Source organism: Nanorana parkeri, unplaced genomic scaffold, assembly GCF_000935625.1.
Source record: "Nanorana parkeri isolate BGI_ZX_2015 unplaced genomic scaffold, ASM93562v1 scaffold1318, whole genome shotgun sequence".
Taxonomy (NCBI): Eukaryota; Metazoa; Chordata; class Amphibia; order Anura; family Dicroglossidae; genus Nanorana; species Nanorana parkeri.
In genome coordinates, this window is record NW_017307586.1 from 358,362 (window position 1) to 369,546 (window position 11,185).

The 11,185-nt window shown below is 40.8% G+C and overlaps 1 protein-coding gene across 1 annotated transcript in view; it reads right to left on the reverse strand.

Moving 5' to 3' along the window:
• CHUK (conserved helix-loop-helix ubiquitous kinase) overlaps window positions 1-11,185 on the reverse strand; it is a 36,651-nt gene that overhangs the window by 12,885 nt on the left and 12,581 nt on the right. The window contains exons 7-11 of the mRNA XM_018569289.1: window positions 9,491-9,615; window positions 8,224-8,331; window positions 3,270-3,405; window positions 2,957-3,151; window positions 1,142-1,244 (exon numbers count right to left, since the gene is read on the reverse strand). Coding sequence (XP_018424791.1) covers window positions 1,142-1,244; window positions 2,957-3,151; window positions 3,270-3,405; window positions 8,224-8,331; window positions 9,491-9,615 — 667 coding nt within the window. The remainder of the gene's footprint in view (window positions 1-1,141; window positions 1,245-2,956; window positions 3,152-3,269; window positions 3,406-8,223; window positions 8,332-9,490; window positions 9,616-11,185) is intronic.

Here is an 11,185-nt window from a genome sequence, read left to right on the forward strand (position 1 = left end):
AACATTGCTATACATCACATATTAACGACTTACCAATATAATTTACACATTCTGACAGACTTCTTGGTTGAAAGGGTCCTTCATAAGCAGTCTTGCTCTTATCAAACAAATACACCATATAACTGTCCCAGCCTCTCTATGTAGAAAATTAGAAAATGAACAAACACGGCCTAATAATTACATGTAGAAATTATTATTCATCTGCATAAAAGATAGCCAGAAGAAGCATTTCTCAACCTTTTTTCATCCATGGCACCCTTTAAAAGTAAGCAAAATCCTGAAGCATCACAGTCTAAAATGTAAAAATGGTAAAAGTAAAAAATTATCTGTTGTCCATCCAAAATCCATATCAGACCCTTAACCGAGATAAACCGGGTCTGGTATGGATTTTAAGGGGGGACCCCACAGAAATAAATTTCTGTACAGTCCCCCATTCATTTTAGAACTCCCCCCCCGCCCCCTTTCACACCCTTTTACACAAGGAGCCCCTCTTTCACATCAGGAGCCCTCCTCACATTAGAGACGTGACACTGTGTGAAAAATTATGAGCACCCGTAAGGAAGTCAGAACACACCCAAGGGTGCCATGGCATTTTGGTTGAGAAAGGCTATCTTATGGTCATTGAGACAGTTCTTGTTACCATAGCAGTGCTGTGACATGTACTGTAGGATAAGATGCACTCTCCTCACGTCCGTGGCAAATAACAGTTACAGGAAATTCACGTGTTTCTTCATCAAGTTTGTGAAACACTCCTGCTTAGTAGGAAAAGCATTTCAAGTAATTACACACCGTTGCATTGGGATTTTCTTACTATGCTTTCGCAATGTGGCAAATTTATATTATACACACACACTATATCTCGAACTATCTATCCATCACTGTGAAATGGTATTCCAGTTCAAACGTTTTGACTAGGGTGAGAAAGGCCATTGTGCTCTCTTTCTCCACTGGCAAGTTTCCCTTGCCTTCCTTTGCAAGATGCAACACAGTCACCAGGACAGGAAGTGAAGCGAAATCACCTGGGTTCATAGAAATAAACCTTAGAGAGTCCAACCCTTTCTTCCCATATGCAAAATTTTAAGTATTTGGCTGAAGCTTTACACCAAGAAACATTGCTATACATCACATATTAACGACTTACCAATATAATTTACACATTCTGACAGACTTCTTGGTTGAAAGGGTCCTTCATAAGCAGTCTTGCTCTTATCAAACAAATACACCATATAACTGTCCCAGCCTCTCTATGTAGAAAATTAGAAAATGAACAAACACGGCCTAATAATTACATGTAGAAATTATTATTCATCTGCATAAAAGATAAAATAAAAAACCTTTGATGCCATCTTAAAATGAACATAGTAACATTACTAGGAATCCGCTAAAGCTCACAGGAACTTCATTATCAGACAGGACAGGTCAATCTTATCTCCTTACAGAAATAGCTCAGCCTCTCTGAACAATGCCAGCCTGACATTTCAGCAGCTAGTGAAGAAATGCATGTCCTACAATTCAGATGTACAGCTTGTGAAGGAAAGCCGATGGTAGGTAGGGGGAATATCTGATTTGTGCACACTGCTCAGGAAAGTGACAGATAGCAGTCACAAACTGTCCTCTCTTTCCATGCCTGCATATTGGAATTGGTGGCATTTACTCAACCTTTACCCTCATCTAAACATTAAAAAGGACAAAACCACTACTACAATCTATAACGTCTAGAAGTTATTTGCTTTTCATGTTATTTGAAAGCACTCAAAAGTAAGCAGTAATTCAGAATTAGGATAAAAGAAGTGAAGGCTGAACCATTTTGGAAGAATCCTACTTTAAAGAATAGTTCCACTTTTGCAACCTAATTGGATTAACATCTATTTCATATGTGCTACACATTCACAGATCATGTATATGTACACGTGTGTGTGTGTTTGTAAAAAAATGCTGCTTACATAATACTTGTTTTCTCATTTTACCCATTTTTTTCTAAACGGAATTCTCCCCTGGGATACAGAGGGGGCTGGAAAGGTTAGCACAATTAACCCCGTCTGTACTGTGCTGGTGGATCTCATTATAAATTGTAAAATAGATTTGAACACTGTGTCTTAACAAAAGGGTTAAAGATCTGGAAGCATTGTATGTAAATGGGAGACAGTTCAGAGTGTACCTAATCTTTCTATGGGGACAGCCAGAGCTTCCTGTCACTGAAAATGTAGAGAGAAGCTTGCACTCCAAAGACCTGCTCAAAAAGGAACAACCAAATGGTAAGACATCTTTCTATGGGGACAGCCAGAGCTTCCTGTCACTGGAAATGTAGAGAGAAGCTTGCACTCCAAAGACCTGCTCAAAAGGAAAACCTAAAAATGGTAAGAAATTTTGGTTTTCATTATTTTTAGGTATGCGGTGTGAATAGGAACGCATAACCATATAGTGGGGTTCTCTCAAAATTGACTGCAAAAGTGGAAATACAGAAGTCCAGTTTAGTTGATAAAGTGTGCAGTAATTTAATTATTGCACTTTAGTTTGTGCCTTTCGATAAAGGTTTGTTTTCAGCCTTTAAAATCAAGTACATTTTAAGGGAGCTCCGTTGCTTACCCTCATCACTCCTGACTAGTGACACTATTACCCTCCACTGAAATCTTTGCTGTGTGGCCTGCTGCGCACTTACAACCTCTTCTTAAAAGAACTTCATAGTTGGGTCTTGTTCTTCCTAAACATATGCACTGTTCATTCTAAAAGGAAATCTAAGCTATGGAGTAATACAAATGTTCCAACGGAATGAAAGGAGAAGGCAGTGATTGTGTGTGGAAGGGGCAAGACAATAAAGATCTTTAAAAGATCCACAAAACAGGGGCAAGTTAAGTGCATTGCTTGTCAGGAGTGATAAATGAGGGCATCGGAGCCCACTAAAAAAGTTTGCTTACACTTACATGACATCCTACATACGAAGTAATGTAAAGCTTACCACTCCATCTATCACACACTGGGAGGCAGACTTTCTGGGGTCGAGAGACAACCCCATTTCAAGCAGCAACTCCTGATTACAGGTAGCAATTCCAGTCTCATTTTCAATGCGAGATTGAAGAGAGTGTAGACTTTCTTCGGGTTGAAGGAGGCAGGAGATGATCTTAGCAGATGTCATGTTCAAAATGTGCACAATCTGTAGATAGGGTATAGAGAAATGAAAACTAAAATGCAGCACCAGTACCAATGCAAATAGCTATGGACTGCTGTAATCAGATTGTGCAGTTTCAGAGAAGATGGCAGGCCTATCCTACCTTTAGGTTAAGAATACGATCCATTAACACAAAGCATCGAGGACGACCAGAGTGTTCATCAATTCCACCGCCTCGGTGCTGGGGGTCCCAGTTCAGCACAAGCTGTAACCATGTCTCCATTTGCTCGACCATAATGCTAACAAAGGTAAAAAAAAAAAAAAAATGTATTTCCTTATGAGAACATTCAAATTACTTAAGCAGAAACAATCACCAGCTAACAAAGCAACCAAGGTGCTTTCTAGCAGAGGTGGTAGATATCAGACTCTATCTATATGTGTATTGGCAGGTTACTAAATACTCGTTTGCAAGAAGCGACAGTAATTACTCACGTGATCGTGAGTTTATTAATAAAAAATAACATCATAAACAAGTTTCAAAGTGTATTAAATAAAAAGACCAATGAAACTACCCATTCAAGATTAAACAAAATCAGAACCTCTTTGAAACAAAAAGGAAAACAATGTTTACATAATGTCATTTTATGCAAGGGGAGACCAAAAGGTATACACATAGATTATGGAGAGTGGGAGGTGTTCTCTAGTCCTGGAAAGGAGAATGCAGGCAGAGTTATAAAAAACACAACTTGGGGTTTCAGTGCAGAATAGGCAGCGTTGTGAGGCCACAAGAAGTTAGGCGCCCACTGGATTTCTGGCAGATCAACTGCTATTTTCAGTACTTGCAGAGCTTTTAAAGAAACAAAAAACATTGTCCAGACATACACTAAGCATAAGGGAAGAAAATGAGGGAAGGGACCAAGAGGGTGTGTGCACTCAGGGCAAGGAAAGTATATGAATTCAGGTATACTACATTATACTACTACTGAACCAAAAGTTACAAATCTGAGGAGGGGACAGGCTTGAGCCAATGTGAGTATAAGTGTGCACCAAAGATAGCCTGAATCTCTTTGGAAAGGTCAAAATATTTTTTTACAGGTTTCTATATAGGACAGAACGATTTTCATCCCAAGCCTGTGGAAATGCAAAAGATACCCACATACATAATAGAAAATTTGCCTGCTCCAGCTAGTTACAGTTGAATGGAATAATGATCCTATGTTTCTTGGCTCAAGCTGTGTATGCCCACACTAATTTAGTCATCATATACAATGGTTTGTAGGTGCTGCTAGAGAAGACCAAAGCTGGTTTCCTGATTTACACCACATAGAACAAAAACTCACTTTCTCTCATGACAGAGTGATGTAGCCTTCAGTACATAGTAGTCAATAGGTAAATGTCCTGGATTAAAGACATCTATATGAGGAATTAAGAACTTTCATCATACGACTGAATGACTGTTGTTTCATCACATATGCCCCTCCACTAGATTGTGCATGGCAAGCACCGTATGGGCCATATAAAGTGTACAGTTTTACCTAGGTTTTAATTAGCAGAGGGCAATAGGAATCACGCTACAATATTCGATCCAAAAAGATTGTTATCTTGGTGGTAGACTCTAGTCCGTGTGATAATTTTCTGCCCACATATGTTGAGATTATTGCACATAATCCGTGAGAGTCTTTAAAATCATTCATGATTTTCTCTACCTGTTTGGGTAACTTCAGGTAACAGCTAATTAACACACCCTCTGTGCATGTTTATTTCTTCCTCAAACACCAAATCAATCCAACTATTTTAAAACATTTTGAGTTTCCTATAGAGTAAAATGAACAGATCATTTCAACTCAGAAGCCAGCCTGTCCAATCCATTAGCCAGCAGGATATTTTTTTAGGAGCCACCTCCATAAATAACAACTAGAGAAAATCTCAAAAGTTAGGTGCCAGATAGAATATTTAAGAAGCACTGGCTACCTAGCTCCCGGGATTTGTTCAGCCGTACCTTTAGGATTTGAAGCAAACCTTTTTGTAAATTAACAGGTTTAACAGCAGGGAAGGTAAGGAGCACATACGGGCCTTCTATTAGCTCTTCTACCACCCTACTTGCCTGATGGAGCCTCCACCCAAATGCTATGTAGGCTTTAACACTAGGCTAGGTTAGAGTTTACATATGGCTAGAGACGCTCTTCTCTACTCTAGTCTCCACCTGACAGGGCCTTGTAACTGACTACTCAGAAACTGAGCACTGTATTGCTGGTTGACAGGGGGGAGAGGAGTATGAGTATGTGAGTATGTGTCGTCAAGCTTCAAAAGTATTTTTTGAGAGCTGGCAGTCAATATGGCAGTGGGAAACACGTGGAAGAGAAGTATGTGTTTCCTCCCTTCTCTAAACCTTTCACTTTGCCTGACTGGACATAGTACAGGTTCACTTTAATAGAAATCACTTCTCAGAAATGTGAAAGATGCAGCCAATGACCTCTTCAATGTTAACATAGTACTTCCCTTTTTGTCATACCAATGCAACGGCTCAAATACTTTGAGCTACTGACATAGAGGAAGGATGCAGATCAGAATCATTGGCTTCAGTTTAATCCACTTGCTCTATGCTTGTCCATAACGTAGAATTTTTTAGGTCAGAGGCAGACAATCAATCAAGCAAGATTGTATTCTGAAGACTAGGGATGCACAGACACCGGGTTTTTTGGTATCTAGTACCAACATTTTTATTTCAGTACTCGCCGATACCGAATACAGATACTGGAACTCGAAGATCCTGATGGCATGGGGAGCTGATGTTCCATCGAAAGAAGACCGGCTTCACTTCCCTCGCGATACTGTGTGGAAGCATGCATTCCTGACCAATCAGGAAATCGGGCGGCCGGTCATGACGTGACGTCTGGATTCCTTATTGGTCTGGAAGCCAGGCTGCTTAGCAACAAGTGAAGCCAGCTTCCTAGCCATTTATGAAGCCGGGAGGTGGGTCATGACATGCCGCCCGGCTTTCTGACTGGCCAGAATGTCGCCTCTACGTATTGCTAGCCTGGCTTTATGACCAATCAGGAAGCTGTGCAGCACGTCATGACCCGCCTGCCAGCTTCCCGAGTGCTCAGGAAGCCAGGCTGCCTAGCAACAAGTGAAGCCAGCTTACTAGCTAATCAGGAAGCTTGGCGGCACATCATGACATGAAGCCAGTTTCCTAGCCAATAAGGAAGCCGGGAGGTGGGTCATGACGTGTCGTCCCAGCTTCCTGATTGGTGAGGAAGCCAGTCTGTCTAGCAATAAGTTAAGCCAGCTTCCTAGCTAATCAGGAAGCCGGGAGGTGTGTCATAACCCGCCGCCTGGTTTACTGATTGGCCAGGAAGCCGGCTCCATGCTCCCTTGTGGCACTGCTGGTCAGAGGTAGATCTCATGGTGACTGGAAAGTTCCAGTATCGGGGTTAAGTATTGGAGCATTTGGGGGAGTACTCACCCAAATACTCTGTATCGGCATCAATATGAATACTTGTATCGTTAAATCCCTTCAACCATCTCACTGCCTATAAATAATCTCATACATCATAGTTTTTCATCTTCTAGATTGCAAGGTATGTAAAAGGGATGGTAATCAAGGGGTTAAAAACAAGTTAACAGCTGCCACTCGTATTACATTTTGTGTATAACATACTCATATCCCACACTGGGTTTAGAAAACCAGGTCAAGTAAGCAGTCATAGCAAATACAGAAAATATCTTATCAACTTAGATAATATCTCCACAAACAAAAGAATATGCATAAATCTGAAACCGAAGTGTACAATACTAAACCACAACAGCACAACTGGAAAGGAAAATAGGATTTGTGTGCTCTGGCCACAAACCTCTGTGGTTTCAAATAAAGGGTAAATGTGACCCGAGTTAGAAGAAATAACACAATAAGGTAGCTGCAAAGCATAAAAAGGTACACAAGGATACATGCAAGATTTCTAGTGCATGATGCCTGCACAAGATAGATATTCCTGAACCTCACAGAAGTATTCTCAACACTTTTTCAGGTTTCCAAGATAGGGAAAAGGCTACTACTAGAGTTAGACAACCTTCACAAGAGCTCAAAAAGGATCCACACTAATACATACAAATGTGTGATGGAGAATACCAAAACAGATTTGATGATTTGTTAGTTCCTTTTGACTGTACTGCAAGACTGTGCAATCTATATAAAACAAAATTAAGGTTCCCTTGCTTCACTGAGAATCATAAACTGGCCATGCCCAGCATTATATAATTAGAAACAGTTGTATGTAGCCAGCCAGGACCCTCGCCAGAGATTGGTGATGAACACATTTCTCTAATTTTCAGAAGACAGACAGAGCTATTATGTGGACACATCGTTCATGTTGACCATCATCAAACAAGGTCAGAGGCAGCCTACAGCAACTCCACAGCCTATATATGGTTACCCTAAAGTTTACCCTCACCTCACCTGACACCTGAAAAATGTGGGAAATTCAATCCATCCTGTGGGTACATAGACAGCAAAAACAAAAAAATGAAGAAAAGGATTTAGCTGTACAAGCTAAATCACAATTTCTTTAGTATGCTAGAGAACAAAAGCTAGCTGCCCTTCAGAAACCTAGAAAGCATTACACAGTAGCCAGCAGTACAAGCAAGATATGGCCATTGGGTGGGGATTCGTACAAATATCACCTACATGTTTCTGGGCTAGGCCATGCCTGGAGGTGTACAAATGTTGCCCAAATGGTCAGATTGGGAGTATGTTGTATTATATCTGTAGTTATCTTAACAGACAGATTCCTAACCAGTGGTATTTCTGCCCATGTAGTACATGCTTTTATTTATCAAACAAAATCCATCACATCAGTATAATGGTAGAGCAAAATAATAACTCCTGATGAAGCACTTTTAGTGAATTAAAGAACACAAAAGGTCGGTTTTGCAAACACTTTGGAGGTACTGGTAATAAATGTTAACACATGGAGAACAATGAGATATGATGGTCCACACCATGGGGGGGACATGCCAAACCATGGCTTTATTTACACATTGATATAGTTCACAAAAGGTGTGTTATCATATAGTTCCAGCCACATATATTTAAAAATGTATTCAACATTCCAACATACCTGCATAAGTTATTGGGCTGTGGCAAATGGGTGCTGAACCTAATTTCACCTGACATCTCCTCATAAGCATAGATGTGTTTAGGATCCTTCTTCTTGATCTTTTCATGCCTAGCACACACAAAATAAAGTTGTATATTAGCTAAGGAGTCATATCACTCATGCCAGCGGCAAAACCAGGTTTCCGGACAGCTCTAAATTCAGTCACAGACAGATGAGAGCACAGCACTTCCCATCCAAAAACCATGCTAAGTACGTAATGAAAATGATTCTGTACCTAAAAGGTAAAATTACATAAAAACACAATGGACACAAGAATAAAGTCAAATCACACTTCCGTAATAAAAATGTAAGGCTCAAAACTTCAGCACACGATATATGACATCTTCATATCATATCATGAACTGTAGCCTCAAGTTAAAAATGCTTAAAGCTGTACTCCAGGTAAACAGCTAAATACACAAATAAAATACATATATGGGAGCGGTTTTGTCTGCCAAAGGATTTGTACTGCTGTCCATCCAGTTCTGAGATTTACACAGTCCTGTCTGGCTGGGCAGGAGACAAGGCTTTTCTCTGCTGCGGTTTACTAACGCTTACAGGTCTTATTTCTCACCCAGGCCTGTGACTGGACATTGAAAGGAGAAGCAGCAGGCTTACAAGTCCAGCTCTCTCCTCCTAGCAGCATGTTCCTTGTATTGCAGCTCAACTGATTGGCTACTTGCACTGCTTCTCCCTCCCTCATTCTGAGCTCTGCTGTACAGGGACTGAAAAAGGCTGATGCCAAGTCAATTCAAGGGGTACTTGCACTGCTTGCATTAAAATAAAACTAAATTAAGGATGAATTAATAAACACAGAACAGCATTAATTTATGGCTTCTATATCTTCCTGTATTTCAGCTTCAAAAGGTAATTGCGAGGAAAAAGAGAGCACTTCCGACGGTGGGCAGTTACTTGGACCCCCCTCTCAAAGAACACACATTTCCAATAAAATCATTTAATAAAAATTAGGACTTTTGTATCTCTAGTATTAAAACGTCTAATCTCATTTGTTACTTTCTTAATCATTAACTTTTTTTTTTAAAAGAAATTAATATTTCTTGGATCATATGCCCTTCTTTGCTACCCGACATAGAAATTAGGTTTTCCTTTTGAATGGCAAGGTTAAATATACTGCCTGTGACCATGCTAACCTAAGTTCATTGCATTGTAGGAAAAAAATAAACTAAAATTGCCTCTACGGCACAGCTAATTTCAACAGAGTGCTCACCAAGTGAAAGGCTGCATGTTGTGGAGGAAAGGCCTGTAGCCAGCTGTACATTCAAAAACCATTGTACCAAAGCTCCAGTAATCCACTGTCACAGTGTATGGCTTGTTTTCAAACAGTTCTGGAGCCTACAATTAAAAGAAATATATAATACAGATATAACATTAAATTACTTTAGCATTATTAGCATTAAATTGTAGCAGTTTTCTGTCCTTTCCAAAATATAGTGCCTGCACCAATGCAATGTAAAGTGCCCATTTTGTAAAATGTTTGACATAACTTACATTTTTACTTTCTTGCTGCTTGATATTTCATTTCAGATACTGTTCTTTCGTTGTCATTTCTAAGTTAAAGCAACTTTATTTAGTGAAACTATTTTTGGAAAAAAAAAAAAGCCTGTCTGCAAAGGAAATAATTATGTCTTACCTGTCCACCTGCTCAAGCCAACAATCTTCTGTTCTGAAAAGTAAAGCTTTTGGAAAAGACTTCTGCACCTCAGACATAGGGGAGTGTTGGATGCCTGGCCACCTTCTGTGCTCTGTGGTTCCATCCCCTACGTCACTACAGAACACAATAGTAACACTGGGGCCAGCAGAAGGAACCACAGCACATAGCACTGGACCCAGGCTCTAGCACAAGTGTTTTGGATGCTGAAGGTTTTTTCAGCAAGCTTAGCTCATTAATGGAGCAAAGGTTGGTGCAACAAGTAGCAGGACAGGTAAGTACTATTTCTCTTCTTTGCAGTCTTCTTGGTGATGGTAGCAAACATCCTAAATGAAGGTGCCCTGTAAGGAAAGAGCTCTTAAAATCCCTTATTTAGTGACCTTGGCTCCATTCCAGCACTGCAACCTTCTGTCAGTCTATTAAAAGGAGAACTATGAGGCGAGTGCTTTTCATCTCATAGTTCTAGCCGACCTGTGACAATGAGATTGTCACAGGTCGGCTCAGTAGACCGGGAGGTGAGCGAACACATACCGGAGTTCGCTGGATTCCCCCCTCCCCGCTCCGATCCGCCAGCGCTGACTGGCGGAACGGACGGGGGAGGGGGCGGATACTGCTGGCTCTGTCTTTACATAGGCAGAGCCAGCTGTCAGTCATGCAGCTGGGCGGATCCCGGCATAATTGTCGGGATCTGCTTCAGCTGCGGCGTCTTAGTATAACGTGAGCAGCAGCTCGCGGTATACTGTGGCGTCTCAGTATACCGCGAGCTACAGCTCGCGGTATACTGAGCCTAGGGTGACGGGAGGACGCTAGTTTGTGTCCTCCAGTTACCCTAAGGAGAACTATGGGGAAAAGCCTTAACCCCATAGTTCTCCTTTAAGCAACACTGGGAGTGTGAGGTGCTTGTGTCCCCCACCATGTGTTGTGTTTTTATCCTCCAATCCCTAGCTATTGTGCCCTGCAGTGCCATACGGGTCAGAGAATGAAAACACAGCACATGGCGGGGGACAGGCATTCAACACTCCAATAAGGGTTTGATGCTGAAGAGTGGCAGAGGCTAGAACAGAGGAGGGCAGCAATTGTAGGCCGTTGAAGAGGCAAGTAAAAGAGCTCTTCTCTTGCAGACATACCTTATCTGATATAAAGATAACGTTTAGAAAAAAACTGAAGGGTAGGTTAGATACAAATATACCATATGAGAATAATAATTAACAAATTATAAAAAAAAAAAAAAAAAAATCACTAGAAATAAAGAAA